Source organism: Schistocerca serialis, chromosome 4 (assembly GCF_023864345.2).
Source record: "Schistocerca serialis cubense isolate TAMUIC-IGC-003099 chromosome 4, iqSchSeri2.2, whole genome shotgun sequence".
Taxonomy (NCBI): Eukaryota; Metazoa; Arthropoda; class Insecta; order Orthoptera; family Acrididae; genus Schistocerca; species Schistocerca serialis.
The window spans coordinates 89,708,027-89,728,863 of record NC_064641.1 but is presented as its reverse complement, the minus strand read 5'-3'; the positions used below and the strand labels follow the sequence as shown (position 1 = coordinate 89,728,863).

General features: G+C 43.3%; 1 protein-coding gene across 2 annotated transcripts in view; it reads right to left on the bottom strand.

Moving 5' to 3' along the window:
- Positions 1-14,179: 14,179 nt before the first annotated feature.
- The window catches only part of LOC126473888 (spidroin-2-like), a 47,212-nt gene continuing 40,554 nt past the window's right edge, over positions 14,180-20,837 (bottom strand). For both annotated transcript variants that reach the window (XM_050101225.1, XM_050101226.1), the window contains exon 2: positions 14,180-14,785. In XM_050101225.1, coding sequence (XP_049957182.1) covers positions 14,300-14,785 — 486 coding nt within the window. In that variant the 3' untranslated portion in view covers positions 14,180-14,299. The remainder of the gene's footprint in view (positions 14,786-20,837) is intronic.

Here is a 20,837-nt window from a genome sequence, read left to right as displayed (position 1 = left end):
ATATAAAATGTAGACCGGCAATGGCAAGGAAAGCGTTTCTGAAGAAGAAAAATTTGTTAACATCGAGTATAGATTTAAATGCCAGGAAGTCATTTCTGAAAGTATTTGTATGGAGCGTAGCCATGTATGGAAGTGAAACGTGGACGATAAATAGTTTAGACAAGAAGAGAACAGAAGCTTTCGAAATGTGGTGCTACAGAAAAATACTGAAGATTAGATGGGTAGATCACATAACTAATGAGGAGGTATTGAATAGAATTGGGGAGAAGAGGAGTTTGTGGCACAACTTGACTAGAAGAAGAGATCGGTTGGTAGGACATGTTCTGAGACATCGAGGGATCACGAATTTAGTATTGGAGGGCGGCGTGGAGGTTAAAAATCGTAGAAGCAGACCAAGAGATGAATACACTAAGCAGATTCAGAAGGATGTAGGCTGCAGTAGGTACTGGGAGATCAAGAGGCTTGCACAGGATAGAGTAGCATGGAGAGCTGCATCAAACCAGTCTCAGGACTGAAGACCACAACAACAACAACAAGGCCCAATTATACGGCTACCAATTACTGCAGCCAAGATGTTAGTACCGATCCTGTGTTGGTGATTTTGAATCACCCACGCACTCGCGTTTTCGTCCGCACGAACATGCCATCTGTAGTAAACGTGCATTGATCCGTGAATAGTACCAAGGTTGGGTATTGAGAGTGGAGTATGCATTGTTGTAAATACCACTGCGCAAACTGTATACGTTGGGGTAGTCCTCCTCAGCGTACTGCCTGAACGTTCTACAGATACTATGGAGGGAGCTGCAGTTCATGAACAACGCGCTACACGGCACTTTTACCATGTGCAGCGTCTGTGCCAATTGAGCTGGTGGTTGGGACTTTTTCGAACAGTCAGCAAGTCCTCTTGCAAATGTAGTGACCGAGCCGAGCGTGGACGAACCGCATCACGTTTCAGCAGCATCCAGAGGACAAACGGTAGACTGGTGACAGTATTAGCTACTTTACTGTACAATGGACACACCCCATGCAGAAAAGACTTACATGAACTTTCCGGCTTCTGTGAGGCCTCTCACCATGGCCGCGAACGTGGAATGATGTGCGGTACGTCTGTTTGGAAAACGTTCCGCATACAATCTGCAGCAGGTTTCCCATTACAATTCGCTTTGCCGTATGAAAGAACCATGTCGATCATTTGCGCGGCTGTGTAGGCTAAAGGGTTGTATACCTTCCGTATTCAGAGGTCAAAACGAATCGGAACAAACCGTCACAACTTTTCATACTCAGGACATACAATGTAAACTTTCACAGCTGGTACGGGCATCACTTAACACTTTCCGGCTAGTATGCCGTTGGCGATGTATGAAGCTTTCTTTTCTCCTAACGTTTCCTCTCCTACTGCGGAGGCATCTTCACAGGTAAAGTGGCGAACTGCAACCAGAACTCCTGGGAGCGCCGAATATATGGGCAGCATAGAGGGCACCACAGTTCATCAGGTGACGTCGGCGACGAGATTCTCTGGTAATGCCAATATACTGGATTTAAAGTGATCGAGCGTCAGTCTTATGTTGTCATGTTAACATCCAATTTTTTCTAATTTAACGCTTTCCTCTTTTCTGTTAAAATTATTACGGTGTTCATAAATCTCAACAGCCTCTCTTTACATAAGAGCATGATAATGCAATGTTTTCGATATGGCGCTCGTTTCATTGAATTTTATTTGATAATCATTCCTTTGGTAAAGATATTCCGCTACGAGTAGACTTATCCGAGACTCATCCGTACGTCCCAGGCAGCAGTTGCTCTTGTGTTCAACCAGACGGGTATTAACACTTCTTTCTCTGGTACCGCAACTACAAGGAATTTGGTAGATACCTGGTGTAGTCAAAGGACGCCCTGCATTTGTTGCTGATCTTAAACATTCTTTTATCTTCCTGGTGGGTCTGGAGGTAGTTTTCTCACCATACTAGCTCAACACTTTGCGAATACGATCTCTAAATGAACTGATGAGCGGAAGGAAACTTTCCCCTTGGGCGGATGTCGTTACTCGTCGAACCTGATTCTCTCCCTGCGACGGAGTGCTCCATCTCTCTCCTTGTTAGAATAACCATTCTTCAAGAATGACAACCGTAGATGTTCAAGCTAATCTTTTAAATAAATCAGTTCACAAGTTTGGTGCGCCCTGTCTACCAAGGTTCTAATCACACCGCTTTTTTGTCTGGGTTGATGGTTAGAATCATTATACAGGTAACGGTCAGTACTTTATACCCTATTGCGCAATGTCCTGTCCCCTTGCTTGATTACGGACACATCCAAGAAATTCAATCGGCCATTTTTCTCCGTCTACATAGTAAATTGTATTTTCAGATTGATACTGTTGAAATGTATCAGGAAGGCATCCAATTTCTTTGTACTGTGTGCCCATACTAAGAAGGTGTCATCGACTTAGCCATAGCACTCCGCTGCTCTTTTACTGACAATTCCAACGCCAGTGTTTCAAAGTTCTCCGGAAACAAATTGGCCACAGCAGGACTAAGACGACTGTCCATACTCTCTCCGTCAGTCTGTTCATAAAAATCATAACTGTATTCAAACTAAGTCGTGGGAGGCAATGTCTGAATAACTCCACAATATCTGCTGGAAAAATATCCGCTACAAATGATATGGCTTCGTCCACTGGAATCAAGGTAAACAACGACGCATCGAAACTAACAAGGATATCACATTGGTCTACGTGTATTTCTTTTAGTTTGTCAATGAAATGATGTGAGTTTTTAATATGACTCAGTTCCACCAACATAAGGTTGCAGCAGTGACGCGAAGTGTCTATCTAGCTAATTCGTGGTTGGGAGACCCTACAGCACTAGCAGTACCCCTCAAAGAATTCTGTGATTTGTGCATCTTCGGTAATCTGTAGAGTCCAGACGGACGCGCTTCCGTTTTGCATAGTAGCTTCTCATCGTCAGAGGAGATTGAAGACGCTTTCGCCAGTCGATTAGTGATTTTTAAAAACTTCGTAATCGGATCCTCCTGAAGTTTTTTTTATAGTTGCTGGGATCGAAAATATTATTGATCTTTTCATGATAGTCCTCTCTCCTCATCAGGAGCGTGGTGTTACCCTTGTCTGCGGCGAGACCGATAACGTTTTTATCAGCATTGATATCACTCAGTGTCTTCTTTTGTGACTGCGACAAATTACGTTGAGCAAGTATGGTGCGGAAACAACCTTCAGACCGACCACGAAGATGAAAGAATGTTTAAGATCGGCAAATGATATAGGACATCCTTTGATTCCTTGTAGTTGTGGTTTGGTTTATATTGGTAGCAGAGAAAGAAGTGTTAACACCCGTCTGGCTGAACACATAAGGAATTGTCGCTTGAGACATACGGATTAATCGGCCGTAGCGGAACATCTTTACCAAAAGGGTGATCACGAAATAAAATTCACTGAAACGAGCGCTATATCGAAAACATAGCATTATCACGCTCGTATGTAGTGATACTATTGAGTATAAACACTACAATAATTTTAACAGAACAGAGGAATGTTTTAAATTAGATAAAATTTGGATGTCAACATGGCAACATAAGAATGACGATCTATCACTTTGAATCGAGAATGTTGACATTACCAGAGGTAATCTCGTCGCCGACTATGGTGCCCTCTACACTGCCCATATATTCGGCGCTCGCTGGAGTTCTGATGGCAGTTCGCCACTTAACCTGTGAAGATGTCTCCCGCAGTCGGAGAGGAAACGTTAGGAGAAAAGAAAGTATTATATATCGACCACGGCCCATTAACCCGGAAGTTTTAAATGGTGTTCGTACTTAGACTTCGACGCTCTCCAGTACCCATGCCGCGAGTTTCTGAATATGGATTCATTCTTGTAAACCGATCAGTTTGCCTGCCCGCACAAGATACTAAGCGCTGTCAGTGTTTTATGGGACACATTGTAGATTGTGAATAGTAATGATCATGTAACACTCCAATACTCCCCTGGGGTACATCCGAAGTTACTTTTACATCAGAAGATTTCTATCCAGCCAGAATTTCATGCTATATTCTGTTAGAAAGAAATTCATCAGTCCAATGGCACAGCTGGTCTCGTATGGTGTACGCACGTAATTGTTCAATAGGGTTCAGTGCAGAACTATATCGAACGCGATATATATAAGTCAAACACAGCTATCAGGGCACAGGTATCTACTGCTTTCTCGGTGTCATGAACGAACCGAGCGAGCTGCGTTTCGCAAGGTAGTTGTTTTCGGAACCTATGTTGATTCCTACAGAGATGATCTTGCGCCTCAAGAGATTTTAGTATTAGCGAGCATAAAATATGTTAAAAAATTGTACAACAGACAGACATCAGAAATATAGGTCTATTGTTATGTGCGTCTGTTTGATGACAACTTTTGAGAATGAAAGTGACTTTCGTTTTTTTCCATTTGTTAGGAACTCTTCGGTTCTATTTCCTGTTGCTATCCTAAATGGAGAATCCTAAAGAAACCCGTAAACAGATCTGTTAGATTGCTATGGCCTGGCTGATTGTAGCCACCAATAGCTTTCCAGTGTAAGTATCTTTGCACTCATGGCGTGCTCCTACTTCCAAGAGACATTGACGCCATTGTGCAAATGAATACTTATCAAGTGAGAGGAATTACATTAATATTAAAATTATCCAACAGTACATTCACACCAAATAATATGTACATACTATAAAAAAAGTTCCCAGCCGCATTTTTCAGTCTACAAGTGAAGGCCTATCTAGGAAACAATTTTAGGGGTTTTGATAACATTTCCACTGCTGGACAGAGTCCCGAGGAAGGTTTGTGGATGTAAAATATTATCTCTATGCCAGACCAGTCTGTCGGCCGTAGATACTCTGTGCCAATCGTCCAAAGTTTGGGCAGATCGCTAGTATTATCTAGCTTCCGTATCTGCCTCGTCTAGCGAAAACTTCTAAAATTGTAATTGAAAGCTCGGGAAGGATTAAGTAATAAAGAATTTGCAAAATAAAATGTTTCTTTGTGAAATTTGAGCTTCTTCCAGCGCATCGAATATTCAACTACCTTGCGCGAGAGTATCCGCGTAATGTCGCTCGGCCGGTTTCCCCAAAGTTATATGAACAAAATGTCACATTTCAGTTCAAGTATCCTTAAATGTTGGCCACATGATTGTGTTAAAAATCTCCATCCCTTCTCGTGCCACTCTGCAACAGTTAGGTGCCCACATAGATCTTCGTCCTCGAACTTCCCTTATATACTCCTCAGTTCTGTTTCCAGCGGTTCTTTTTGTACGTAAATACTGACTTGGTATAGGTAGTTTTACGAATGCAATGTTGTATGACCAACACCTCATTCATGGAACGTTTCCGTAATGTTTGTCGACATGGTGACAATGTAAACTACGATCAGCTCCTGTAACGAGTAGTTTTTTACATTGTTATATACTGTACAGCAACAGTGCTGTTGCAGTACTCTTTTTTTGTCACTTTTCGTTATTTACTACTAGCGCTGTCAGAGTTCAAGAGTTGGTTTGAGGAGGCAAGAGGACGTTTTCAACTAAGTATTAGAAATTAGCATTTAAAAAACACACTCTATCATCTGCAACAAAGAAACGAATAAAAAGTCAAGTGAATCCTCCGATTGATGGAGAGGCACTCAGCACAGAGATTGAATGAAAGTGTTTTTAGTTTTCATTCACCCATTGTTGAGACATGTTTCGAAGTATTGTCGTTAGCTGTATACACCAACATTAAGAAGGTGCAAGTCCCCCTGAATAAATTCTTGGGTAACTGATGCTCCCAGTTATGTACGAAACTCAGAGATATACACATAGCTCCATATCTGTGAAATCACTGAAATCATACAACAGCCATTGCACAACGTCTACTTCTAGGCTAAATCATCACCCCATCATTTAGTCCGAGCCGTAAGTACGATAAGATCCTCCCTTACACTAGGTACAATTTCCTGAATTGATTCTCAATCTGCAGTTTAATATCGGAATTGCTTCGTCCCTAAATAGTACAGTCTCAGAACAAAACAACAGTGAAGGCAATGTCAAACGGTAATTATAATTTGAAAGAGCGACCAGCCACAAGAATGTATTAAATTTTTTTTATCGAAATTCGAACCGTATCGGAAATTATTCCCCGGCTTAGACAAGGAATGAAACCTATGCCGTCGGGGTTCTTCAAAGTCGATACGTCTTGAACCCCTCGCAGTGCTCGGTCGGAACTGCGTTTGTTCTTCGACTTCTGGGGTGGCCGTCGCTCTCTCACTGAGACGGCGTCGTGTTTCAGGTTCACCGCGTGTTACGGTTTTGCTGGTACGCACGTCTAGGCCACCTAAACGTTACAACTTTCCTCGTCATTCTGCGGCCCTGTGGTCAGCCTCTGCGACGTGATCGGCCGCTACGACATCGTACCACTTCAGCTCAACTAAAACTCTGCTCCAAGGACGTGGCTGCTGAATTTCATAACTTTCTTGCCGCAGCTGCGGAGATTTCGTTAGTCGCTTCAAACTAATTCGTATTTTGTCAACTCCATGCGGTTGCCACCACTTTTTCTTACGTTTCGTGAGTCAAGGTGTGATACTTGAACGAAGTGCAGTGCGAATACTGCTTTCTAGTTCTTACGAACCAGAGATCGGGTGTTGAAACTGTTGTTTCTTAAAATGAGGTATTACTGGCATTAACTTTTTCATATATGTTGGTATTTTCGTCATGGCAAGACGCTGAACTGCAGTTATCATTTAAATCGTGGGTAGGAAAATTGATCTAGACCAAGATCCAGTTACCCTGCTTAACGTGACCAGTCAGTAACCCTGCGTTAATCTGGCGGATTGTCGTATATTCCATGACACATGCTTTCGTATGCAGGTTTGGTGTTTCCACATTTCATTTTCTCAGTCTGTGTACCTTCTGCTTTTGTAACTTACACTGAAGAGCCAAAGAGATTGGTACAGCTGCCTAATATCGTTTAGGGCTCCCGCGAACACGCAGAAATGCCACAAGAAGACGTGGCATGGACTCGAATAATGTCTGGAATAGAGTTGGAGGAAATTGACACCAAGCATCTTGCAGGGCTGTCCATAAATCCGTAAGAGCACGTTGGGGTGAAGACACTTGTTGAAGGCCCAACATTGAAATCTGCAGCAATTTGCGGAAGGGTGTTCTGTCACGTTGAATGATTCTCTTCAGTTGTCGTTGGTCCTGTGCTTGTATGATCTTTTTCCGGTCGCAACGGCGTCGAAGATATTTTACGGGATTCCTGATATTCACGGTAACTCGTGAAACGGTCGTACGTGAAAATTCCCACCGCATCGCCACCTCGGATATTCTGTGTCCCAACGCTCGGGCGCCGACTATTAACAGCACGTTAAAACTCACTTAAATCTTGATAACCTACCATTGTAGCAGCAGTAACCGATCTAACAACTGCGCCAGACACTTGTTGTCTTGTACAGGCGTTGCCGACCGCCGTGTTCTGTCTGTTTACATATCTCTCTATTTGAATCCGCAAACCAGTTTCTTTGTCGCTCCAGTGTAATATGTATAGGCGGATAACTATATTCTCCAGTTTTCATTGTTCTCAGGTATTTAATTTCATAATAACGCCATTTTCAGCTGTATGTTTTGTTATTGAAGTACAAAATTGATAGTGAGGTTAACTTTAACCAAGGTATTTATTTTAAAGTATATGTGTGGTCAGGCGTTAAAATTAATAATGTGACCTTATTTCTGTAACATTATACAGGAGTTCAGGAGGTATATCCAGATTAACACTACATCATTTTCCTTCTGATGGTAACGTACGATTAACCAAAGTGACACAGAGCACTTATCTAGAATAGAACCAAAATTCAATGCCATTTATATATTTTTCCTATTTTTACTTTCGGGAATAGTGTCAGTCAGTTTTTGTTCAGTTTTTGTGTTTATCTACGGGAAGTTAAACCATGGTCCTTAGTCATGACCACTCTTCTCGAGACACTCTTCTCTAAGGATGAATCTTCGGTTGATTGTTCGGAGAAGTATGTTGACAACATACATTGGTCGATTGGCGGAGTGATACGCGTGCCTAAATCTGGTGCAGTCCTGCCAGTGGGGACTGCTACGGTCGCAGGTTCGAATCCTGCCTCGGGCATGGATTTGTGTGATGTCCTTAGGTTAGTTAGGTTTAAGTAGTTCTAAGTTCTAGGGGACTGATGACCACAGATGTTAAGTCCCATAGTGCTCAGAGCCATCCTGCCAATGGCCCATAGCTCATCAGTATTGAGATGCTGTGCCTTTTTCACTACTGCGAGATGTAATACATCAAAGAAAGCAGATAACTCTTCAAAATCTGTCCGTGGGCAGTCTCAAGCACTTCTTGAATAAGATGCTGCCATTCTGTCAAGTTCTTGGTTAGAGTATTCCACAATGTGATCAATTACACTATCTGGAGAAAATAATTTCCAGCATTCCAAAATTGTTTTCGAATCTTTTGCAACACCCTTCACACCTGAAAGCTATGTTACAATATTCTGACGGGCAGTTTTTCCTAGAGGAGAGTGTTGCACCAACCATTGTAGTTTCCATCCTTACCTAAAAGGTTTCACGATCTGTATGTTGGGAAACTGCGGTAGCTGAAGTATCAGATTCGCTGTCTGACTGATCCATTGCGGTATTGATCTCTTCATGCTCAGAGGGTGCGTCTGTATCTGATGACAGACCCTCTGTGTGAATATCCTCGTCTAGTGGTTCATCTAGCCATATCAATACCTGTCCCTCTGACATGACTTATTCCCTGAAAAGTTTCATATATTTTCATATCCGACAGAGAATATCATGTACTTTGTATAAACAATTGCTTCACCCAATTCCTAAAACCCAATAAGAATACTTGCTTTTCTTATAAAAGACGTTACATACGCTGAACACTTTCAGGAGAAAACAAACGAACACAACCGATTGTTACAAGTACAAGAAACAGACTAAAAGTGAAGCGAGGCGGTATTCCACGAAACGAGAAGTAATTGTTACTTAAACACTCCAGTGTTAGAAAAAATCTGACACTGCTCACCATTTCAAATAATGGTACAACTAGCAAGCTATTGCTGAAATTTGACTGTCGAGCCACAGATTAATTGATGCACGGGATATGAAAGAAATCGCTTCTAGATTGTCAGTTCATTAGCTTTGAAATGCGCTAGAATATTTAACTAAAATCATAAATGTTAGATTTTTTCTAACAACGCGAGTGATCGCGGCTTGACCTGCCAAGCCTATGATGTTCAGTCGTCGGTTGCCTTATCGCTTCCTGTGCTTATTGTTGACACGTCTTACTGATAGGTGTTGGAGTCTCCTAGACCGCGCCTCTTGAACTACGTACCTGTTTTCTTCAGTGCGGTACCCTATAGCTCAAAATGTGTTCGCACGAATGTGTTAGTTTTAACTTTCCCGAGTTTGATGAAATTGTTAGTTGGTCTACGGAGGAAGTTGAGAGTGATATGTATGAACAAATAAACCAAAAAGAAGACAATTTTACGTTAGCCATTGATCACAGTTCTGCTGTCGAAGAAGAGTATGATTCAGAGAAAGAACTTCAGGAAAGCTGTGATGGGGGACATTCTATTTCTTCAAGTGTACGTTAAAATCGAATGTGCTCTTGAGTGGGGTTAATAAAAATGTAGTTCCCAGCAATGAATGTCAATTTGACAGACTTTCTTTTTGTACCCATCTGGTGCAATTTTTATGGGCAAATTTAAACCCTGGAATTTAAATTTATTTGGAAATTTCTTTGCTACAGAGATTATCTATATAATTTTTCAGAATGTAAAATTCAGTACTCTAACGGTCCATTTATGTGCACTGTTTAAAAGAACCACACAAAATTATATGTTTTTGTGTGATAAACATTAAAATGCTGCAGGATTTGTTTATTGGGACAAAATAAACTAGGAGTACTTAAAGGTATTAAGTATTTTTCTAATGTTACGAACACGCAAATGCTTAAACGTTCACTGACTTGTTTGGCTGTGCACGTGCGCCCGAACATTTCAATAAAAACTAAAACTAAACAATGTTGCCGCTCGTCAGATACGCACTCGCGCCGCGTGATTGGTGACAGGTGAGCGGCAGCATCTGTCTGGCATGTGACTCGCTCTCTCATGTACACGCCCCCCGCGCTGCCGCTGTCACCCGTACGTTTCGGATGTCAGGAATATGAGCAGGTAGGGGGGTACGTCTAATCAATTATCGTTTGGCCTGTTTGCAAACCGGGTCATTTTCCTTCTGGCTGGTGAGAACGGGAAAGACGAAGCGGAACTGTCCCGCTCAAAGCGGGACTCAATGGTTACGTCAATCATACCAGCAGTCAGTCTGTTTCTCACGTCGGGCTATGAATGAATCGTGCTACTGACGATTCCATCCACATACGAACTGCTCCATGGAGCCGCAATTATTCTTTTGCTAGGGTTTTTTTTTTTTTTTTTTTTTTTTTTTTTTTTTTTTTTTTTTTTTTTTTTTTTTTTTTTTTTACTGCTAGGCGTGACTCCATTTAAAAACGTTTTCGAAGAAACTGAGTTTGTGGACGTAGATGTTTCACTTCGTAATTGTTCCAAATGCAGCACGCATCGGCTGGCAACAGTGTACCAAACGCTTCTTGACTTAATTTTGCAACTCAGTAAACAAATTAATGATATGAATGGAATTCTAAAAATGCCGAACACAGGGCTGAAGTACCGAACAGTTCGTTAAAAAACGGAACACCTGGTAACCCCCCCCCCCCGCACATACACACCACACACACACACACACACACACACACACACACACACACACACGGACGACCGGAATTCCAATTTTTGAGTAGAACAGCGGATGCTGTCTCAGATTATTTTCCAACTATCAGTCTTCTGACTGGTTCGATGCGGCCCGTCACGAACTCTTTCCTAGTGTCAACTTCTTGATCTCAATGTTGCACTTGCACTCTGCGTCCTCAATTATTTGTTGGATTTATTCCAGTTTTTCTCTTCCACTACAGTTTTTACTCCCTACAGCTTCACCTACAACCGTTGAAGTTGCTCCCTGATGTCTTAACGCGTTTCCTGTCATCCATACCCTTGTTCTTTGCCAGTGTTGTCCAAATGTTCCTTTCTTTGCCGGTTCTGTGGTGAACCTCCTCATTCCTTATTTTATCAGTCACCTAATTTTCAACATTGTTCCATAGCAACATATGTGCAGCGCTTCGATTCTCTTCTTTTCCGGTATTCCCACAGCCCATACTCTCTGCCACACTCGTACAACGCTGTAATCCGAACGTACGTTCTGCCAACTTTCTTTCTCACGATAAGACCGATGATTGATGTTATAGCACACTTCTCTTGGCCAGGAATACCCTGTTTGCCTGTGCCAATCTGATTCCTATGTTCTCCTTGATTCCTCCAACATCTGTTACTTTCTTTCCAAAGTAGAAGAGCTTCTTAACTTCGTGTACTTTTTGCTTCGTGATATTTATGTTAAGTTTATGATTATTCTCACGTCTGCTGCTCCTCCACACACCGTTAGGTGGTGGTGGTGGTTAGTGTTTAACGTCCCGTCGACAACGAGGTCATTAGAGACGGAGCGCAAGCTCGGGTTAGGGAAGGATTGGGAAGGAAATCGGCCGTGCCCTTTCAAAGGAACCATCCCGGCATTTGCCTGAAACGATTTAGGGAAATCACGGAAAACCTAAATCAGGATGGCTGGAGATGGGATTGAACCGTCATCCTCCCGAATGCGAGTCCAGTGTGCTAACCACTGCGCCACCTCGCTCGGTACCGTTAGGTGGCTTGCAGATTATGATGTAAATGTAAACCTGTTGCTTCTCATTACTTTTATCTTTCTCCGGTTTACTTTCAACCCATATTCTATATTCATTTGACAAGTGGTCGTCAAACTGCTGCCCGCGGTTCTCAGCTGCATTTTGTAGTATATACGTCTAACGACTAACAGCCGAATCCAAAAACGTTAACTACCGTTGAGAGCTTCTTAGCAGTGTTGTTTTCCAGCTGAGTAACAAACAAATATACTTGCAGAGACAGTAATACTTTAAGATGTGCTTAATTTTAATTGATTTTGGTGTATTCGGCTTTGAGATAAGTAAAGTTGGCCGCTTACTTTACTCGTTCCGATCAGCTGCTGTGGTATTAACATATACAGGCTGGCCGATGTGGCCGAGCGGTTCTAGGCGATTCAGTCCGGAACCGCGAGACCGCTACGGTCGCAGGTTCGAATCCTGCCTCCGACATGGATGTGTGTGATGTCCTTAGGTTAGTTAGGTTTAAGTAGTTCTAAGTTCTAGGGAACTGATGACCTCAGATGTTAAGTCCCATAGTGCTCAGAGCCATTTCATTAACGTATACAGACGGTTATCTTGTATGCTTATTGTTCCCTCTTGTTCCTGTCAATATGGTGTATTATCCGTCTTTCCAAGAGTGGAAGGACCGCTCTGAACAGTTTACGCCTCAGCGTCAAGATGACTGAAGATCTGTTAAAGAATGCAAGTAATACGGAAACCAACAAGACAGGTGGTATAGATCGGATAAAGGCTAATAACTTCAGGCACCTTCGTTGAAAAACCGCTGTTGATGACTTACTCACTCCCGAGATTACGAATCTCGTTAGCAATACACAGCTTAAATCGCGAACTCATTGAAAAAATACATTGATATGCAGTCCGCCCAATTGTCTTGCATGTAGCAGAACATTTGCCATCAACAAAAGGAGCCGAGTGATGACAACTGATAATGGAAACCAAAGTACCTCAGTGGTCATCTGGCCTGACGGTTTGACATTGCACGACGAATGACTTATTTCGATAGCAGCTTGGAGTGGTCTTCGCCGTGGCCCGCTAACAGACAAGCGAAGAGGAAAAGTGACCATTTAACGTCGCCGCATGGCAGTGAGGGGAAAGAGAGAGAGAGAGATAGAGAGAGAGAAGTGTCTAGTTCGCCGTGTCTCGCACTAGAACCCTGCTATGGGAGAGCGCAGAGGCGCCGCGCATTACAATGGACGGGCTGTATCCGCCGTTTATCGGGTGTAGTGCACCGTGGGGAACGGTGTCATTCAACAGTGTCATGCTGCGTCGTGTTGAGTGGCTTTTATTGGAGATTTCTGACAGGCAGGTTTTGAACTTTGCTGCAGCTCGCTGATGCATCATTTTGTTGAATCTGTGACGTCGCCCATTGGCGCTATGGTATTTCTAACTTCCAATGCAACCACAACGCCAGCATGGAGTCGTGTTTATTTGATGTGTTGATTGGGTGCCCTTTCTACAGGAGATCTGATGTCAGTCTTGCTAGTAACTAAGTATTCAGAGCTGTAATTGAAGTGGGTTACTGCTTTGGTCATTGTAATTGTTTAGTTCAAGATGTAACCTTAATCGTCTAAATGAACTGCAACATGTCTTTTAAATGATTGTGCAAAATTTCCCTTGCGGTGACCTCTGTAAAATAAAAGTACTTTTCGTACTCTACTGGAGGAAGTACCAACCGCCCTCCTGCTCCATGCAGATGCTACCAGGAGAAATATCCTGCACAATATCAGAGATGTACTTCGAGCATATCAAGGAAAAAAATGACAAAATGCAGGCTGATGGCAAATGTCCTATCAGGAGACACGGTAGTACTGACTAGATGCCCTCAGAGTAGACCTCAAGATAAAAGGTCTGCATCCTGGCCAAGCAGGAGACTGAGCCAAATGAGGACAGAAAGCAGAAATCGAGGAAAAAGAAGAAGGGACCCCGCACCTCCTTAGTGCTGTAGGCTCCACTCAGTATTCATCCAGACCAATTCGTCAGACGACTTACTCCATACTGAGGACTCGGAAGGCCAAGTGGAACCAGTCGACCACCGCGTCATCCTCAGCCGATAGGCTTCACTAGACACGGATATGGAGGGGAATGTGGTCAGCACACCATTCTCAATCAAGTAGCTCCACAATAGGAGTCATGAAGGCTGAGTCCACCCTACTTACCAACAGGACTCAGCAGACACAGAAGGTCACCCATTCAAGACTAGCCAAGCCCGACAGTGCTTAACTTTGGTGACCTGATGGGAACTGTTGTTACCACTCAGCAAGGCCGTTTGCTCAGACATGTTAAATGGTAATGAATGCAGAAAATGTGTCTAGCTCAAATTAAAATTAGACTCGTAATTTACTTGAAATTGCAAAAGTAGTTTTATTGATAAATAACTTTGTACAAATGCTTGAAGCGTTTGAGTAGTGTGTGCACGCGTCCGTCGGTCAGTCTAGGAGGGTCAGCGGACCTCACAGTCAGCCCAGGTGGTGTCCGGCCTTGAGCGCCAGGATGCTGGGGGCGGCCAGGCCGGCTCCTGCGTAGCCCAGGCCGGCAGGACCGTAGGCGCCAGCTCCGGCGTAGCCAGCAGAAGCGGCAGCAGCGGCTGCGGCGGCGGCGGCCGCTGCGGCGCCGGCGCCCGCGTAGCCACCGTAGGCGGGGGCGGCGCCGGCGTAGCCCGCGTAGGCGGGGGCGGCGCCGTTGATGGCAGCGTCACGGGCGCGCGTCGCGGCGACGGTGGCCAGGTGCGCCTTGCGAGCGGCCGCCACCTCCGGCGTGTCGAGGGGCACGCCGCCCGGACCGATGACGATGTTCGCTGGAGCGAAGTGTCCAGGGCCAGCGTAGCCCGCGTAGCCGGCGTAGGCGGCGGGTCCCGCGTAGCCCGCGCCCAGGAGGCCGGGGGCGGCGCCGCCCAGGAAGCCCGGCTTAGCCACGGCGGCGGCCAGCAGGCAGCTCAGCACCGTCTGCAAGGAAAAGTTCCGCAGTGTGAGCCATAGCTAACTCGAGAATATGCAGATATTATTGTAGTAATAGTGCGACCCAAGTCTTCAAGATGCTAACTATAAACCAGTGCCCACAGGGTCAATATGTACACGGCGAGGCACTTAATGCATGACACCCTTTTATTTCCTGAACGTTTCTAGGTATCTAAATGAAGATTTGGCCACGTAATTTTGCTCCATGCTGTGCTCTCATAACTCTAATATCAACCGACATGTTGAAGTAAGTGTAAATTCTCATGTGGTCTTCAGTGTAGAGTGCTCGTCCCCAGCCCTGGAGATCCCTGGTTCAATACTGCTTCAGAGTGGGTGAAAACAGTTGTGGAAGACAGAGACCAAAAAAAATGCAGCAAATGACTGAGGATGTAAGTTGAAAGTTCTATTCAGAGAAGAAAACGTGCATACGAGGGGAATTCGTGAGGGTCGCATCAAATAGAATCATCAGATTACACAAGTAATGGCCGTGCGGTTCTAGGCACTTCAGTCTGGAACCGTGTGACCGCTACGGTCGCAGGTTCGAATCCTGCCTTGGGCATGGATGTGTGTGATGTCCTTAGGTTAGTTAGGTTTAAGTAGTTCTAAGTTCTAGGGGACTGATGACCACAGATGTTAAGTCCCATAGTGCTCAGAGCCACTTGAACCATTTTACACAAGTAATGGGTAAGACGAACTCTAGATTGCGGTTTATTGGTAGAATCATGAAGCGATGCAGTCCTTCAACAAAGGAAATTGCTTACAATACGTTAGTTCGTCCAGCCTCAGAGTATTGTTCGTCTGTATGGACCCTTACCAGTTGGGCCTGATTCAAGAGATTGAGAAGGTCCAAAGAAGAGCGGCAAGATTCGTGACTGGTACATTTAGCCATCGGGAGAGCGTTACAAATCTCATTGATAGTTTGAAGTGGGACACACTTGCAGATAGACGACGCGCTAAAAGGAAAGGGCTGCTCACTAAATTCCGAAATCCGATCTTTGTCGAGGATGTAGAGCATATATTACTACCACAAACTTTCATATCGCACAATGCTCGGCATTCAAAGATAAGGGAAATTAGAGCGTTTAGACAGTCGTTTCTCCCTCGCGTGATCCGTGAATGGTGCAGAGGGGAAGGGGTGGGGGGTGGGGGGTCATGACTTTGGCTCGAATTGTGCTCTTCACTACACACCGCTTGGTGGCTAGCGGAGTATGTATGTAGATGTAGATATGTAGAAACCTGTCAGAAGTTCGACGACTCAAGAAAAACAGAGAGAGGTAAGTATTTTTGCTAATTCCAGTCCCCCCATGACGACCCCAGTTCCACTCAGCCTGGTAGCATGTTGAGTACAGGGAACCTTCCACAAGGATAAAAGGCACCCAAAGTGATGGGCTCTCTACCCTCCCCCTTCTAGTGCTGCACCAAACCAAGGGCTGCACTCTAGCTGCAGTCAGGCCAGAAGTCCATTCACAGGTTGACTCCCACAGACTTTACCTTCATTTTTGTTGCTCCTTAAACAGAGAGATTTACCTTTTTTGGCCTTAAAACTTCTGGCAAACATATCCTGGGAAGGTGCTAAAATCGGAAGGGAAGGCGGCCGGAATCAAGTGTTATGACGTAGACGCTGCCAGCCTCTGTCGCTTCCTAAAAACCTTTCACTGTTTACACGATTCCACAAAAGATTTTCACTTGAATGTGTGTACATAGACATATTTCAAATTGTTTCCTAAGCCCTTCTCAGTGGCTACAAATTAGGATACAGTTCATTTACAAAAACCGTAGCTTGTACTGTGTCAACGTAAAATACCATCTATCTTGCAAGTTTGTAGTATCTTCTTACTGCATATAACCTGACAATGTTTGCACCACAGTAGCCGATTCCACTCCAGTGGAAGAGTATTTGTCGGATGCTTTTGAGAATATAAAATGTCAATACTCACAAGCATTACATCACAGGATGCTTCTTTTCAAGAACTTCTAATTCCGTAGTAGAAGTAAACCGTGACATTTAAAAGACCTGAACTACCCTAACATAACTGTTATTTCAGAAGTTAAAGTGTTTAAGCATCCAAAAACTTTACATGGTTCTCTGCTTCCATGATTTTCCGAAAACTTTGCCTGGCTAACTTGAATCATTTATGAGAGACGATGGATGTTACGTTTTATGCGACTCATCCTGTACATAGTGGGACAGAGCAGAGTCTAATTTTGTAAGTGCAAGTCATGCAAGACAGAGTGTGCTTGAAAGCCCTTAATAAATGTAATAAACACAATTTAGGGTCACGGAAATGCAGCATTCACCTATCCAAAGGAACTACAATTTGGGTTTGACTTTACAACGTCATGACCATTACAGTCGTAAATTCAACTCTGAGTTGCCACTAATTCCATCATTTCGTAGCGGTTACTCAGTGTTCACACTCAAATGTTCAGGAAAGCCACAGGAAACCTAGATCTAGCTGGCTCCATCGGTAAGTAGAACCCACTTCCTAAGAAATTTTGGTCTTATGTCAAAGCGGTAGGTGGGTCAAAACAAAATGTCCAGACACTCTGTGACCAAAATGGTACTGAAACAGAGGATGACAGACTAAAGGCCGAAATACTAAATGTCTTTTTCCAAAGTTGTTTCACAGAGGAAGATTGCACTGTAGTTCCTTCTCTAGATTGTCGCACAGATGACAAAATGGTAGATATCGAAATAGACGACAGAGGGATAGAGAAACAATTAAAATCGCTCAAAACAGGAAAGGCCTCTGGACCTGATGGGATACCAGTTCAATTTTACACAGAGTACGCGAAGGAACTTGCCCCCCTTCTTGCAGCGGTGTACCGTAGGTCTCTAGAAGAGCGTAGCGTTCCAAAGGATTGGAAAAGGGCACAGGTCATCCCCGTTATGAAGAAGGGACGCCGAGCAGATGTGCAGAACTATAGACCTATATCTCTAACGTCGATCAGTTGTAGAATTTTGGAACACGCGTTGTGTTCGAGTATAATGACTTTTCTGGAGACAAGAAATCTACTCTGTAGGAATCAGCATGGGTTTCGAAAAAGACGGTCATGTGAAACCCAGCTCGCGCTATTCGTCCACGAGACTCAGAGGGCCATAGACACTGGTTCACAGGTAGATGCCGTGTTTCTTGACTTCCGCAAGGCGTTCGATACAGTTCCCCACAGTCGTTTAATGAACAAAGTAAGAGCATATGGACATCAGACCAATTGTGTGATTGGATTGAGGAGTTCCTAGATAACAGGACGCAGCATGTCATTCTCAATGGAGAGAAGTCTTCCGAAGTAAGAGTGACTTCAGGTATGCCGCAGGGGAGTGTCATAGGACCGTTGCTATTCACAATATACATAAATGACCTTGTGGATGACATCGGAAGTTCACTGAGGCTTTTAGCGGATGATGCTGTGGTGTATCGAGAGGTTGTAACAATGGAAACTTGTACTGAAATGCAGGAGGATCTGCAGCGAATTGACGCATGGTGCAGGGAATGGCAATTGAATCTCAATGTAGACAAGTGTAATGTGCTGCGAATGCACAGAAAGATAGATCCTTTATCATTTAGCTACAAAATAGCAGGTCAGCAACTGGAAGCAGTTAATACCATAAACTATCTGAGAGTACGCATTAGGAGTGATTTAAAATGGAATGATCATATAATGTTGATCGTCGGTAAAGCAGATGCCAGACTGAGATTCATTGGAAGAATCCTAAGGAAATGCAATCCGAAAACAAAGGAAGTAGGTTACAGTACGCTTGTTCGCCCACTGCTTGAATACTGCTCAGCAGTGTGGGATCTGTACCAGATAGGGTTGATAGAAGATATGGAGAAGATCCAACGGAGAGCAGCGCGCTTCGTTACAGGATCATTTAGTAATCGCGAAAGCGTTACGGAGATGATAGATAAACTCCAGTGGAAGACTCTGCAGGAGAGACGCTCAGTAGCTCGGTACGGGCTTTTGTCAAAGTTTCGAGAACATACCTTCACCGAAGAGTCAAGCAGTATATTGCTCCCTCCTACGTATATCTCGCGAAGAGACCATGAGGATATAATCAGAGAGATTAGAGCCCACACAGAGGCATACCGACAATCCTTCTTTCCACGAACAATACGAGACTGGAATAGAAGGGAGAACCGATAGAGGTACTCAAGGTACCCTCCGTCACACACCGTCAGGTGGCTTGCGGAGTATGGATGTAGATGTAGATGTAGAACTGGAGCTTAGATATGAACTGCCCACTTGCTCCATCACCGATGTTCAGATGATCAGTGAATAAGCAGTATTAGAGACAATTAGATGACGCTGGCCACATGTGGCGCCTCACTTTTGGAGAACAGTTTAATGCACAAGACATACAATCTAATTACTACAGTGCATCACTATTATGAACTGCTGCAGTTGCCTCTTCGTAGTAATGGTCAGGGTAACGGCTCACCAGTGTACTAAAAGTAGTTGAGCCACTGAACTTTAATAGAAATGAACTGATTTATTAATGTTTTACCAAATATGAAAGCAACGATAAGCTCTTATTGCACAAACAACCATTTGAAATGAGCCATAATTATAGATTATCATAGGCAATAATTTAGAATACTTTTTATTGTTCGTGTTGCAATAAAGGGAAAGGCACTATCTAACAGGTAAAAAAGACCAAGAAGGAGACAGAAGACAACATTCAGAGAAATACTATAATGCTAGTCTGTCAATAACTATCAGAAAATTTTGAAGAAAGTGGGCATGTAACATGTAAAGTTTACACTGCTGCTGCGATTGTATTAAACGGTAAAGTGGTGAACTTTTATGTCATTTATACCTCCCATAATTCGGATTTAACTGTTATTGTGATAACTGTACTGATTAAAATACACGTAGAAATATTAATGTTAGTGTTTTAAATGACAGAAGATGTCTAGTCTTTATGTGAGGCACTTTTTTAGAGATTTTTGATTATTGGCAAACACAATTAGGATTCAGATACTGAATCATTGTAGATAGGAAGATAGTAATTGGGAAAGCTAGTACAGTACAGGGCATAATACTTTCAACCTGCCCGACATATTCAGTAAGAAAGATAAGTAAATTAGCACTTACAATGACCTGATGGTTTCAATGTCAGTGATTACAAAATTCACTTCACTGGAGACGGTCCGTGGATGACACTGAGAAACAGAGGACTCGGGAAATTCACGCTATCAATTTGCAAGTGGATGAAGTCCGTACTAGGTCGCATGATACAATGAGCCTCCCTGTTTAAACAAGGGCACGAACTGTCAACCTTACTGTCAGAACATAACGCATAAGAAGATCCTACACGGGTGACTAGAAGAAATAATAGCACCTGACAGTACATAAAACCTCCGAATATTTGTTCTCATGCTCCACTTGGAACTAAATGGGGATGGGACCGAACCATGTGATAGCGTCTTCCGCATTCCATTATGCAACTGTATGGGTTTAAGGTGTTAAAATGTAGACGGGGAACCAGTTGTAGAATATGTTATACTTTGATGGAGCACTCGAAGGTACGATTTGCAAAACTATAAACACTGCCTCAGCGGATTGTAGTCACGGAAAGTGTTATAGAGGTAGTTTCGCCTAGGGAAATTTAATTTCAGTTATCATCTTACTTTTACTGACAAAATGCCCAGCACGTGACTGGTCACAACGTAATGAGAAATAGATGGTACGTTCTAGCTAAGAAAAATGTAATTATAATTTATTTTATTTTATACGTCCAGTTTCGTAGGACCAAATTGAGAAACAAATCTCCATCATCGTGGGACGAATCAGTACATCTGATATGTGACGGTTTGCTTGTTTTCGAGCAAGGAAATAGGGCTGCCAAGACCTTTACTATTTTTGTAAATGAACTGATAAAATTACCTAAATTTAAAGCGAAAATCAGATTAACTTATGATCAGTGTATGGAACATGGTAAGATTAAATGAAAGGGCCTTCAGGTGGGTTCAGATATAATAAATAAAGCGACTGGTTGTGATAAGCAGAACATTGGGTTTCGAATTCAGGCCCGGCACGC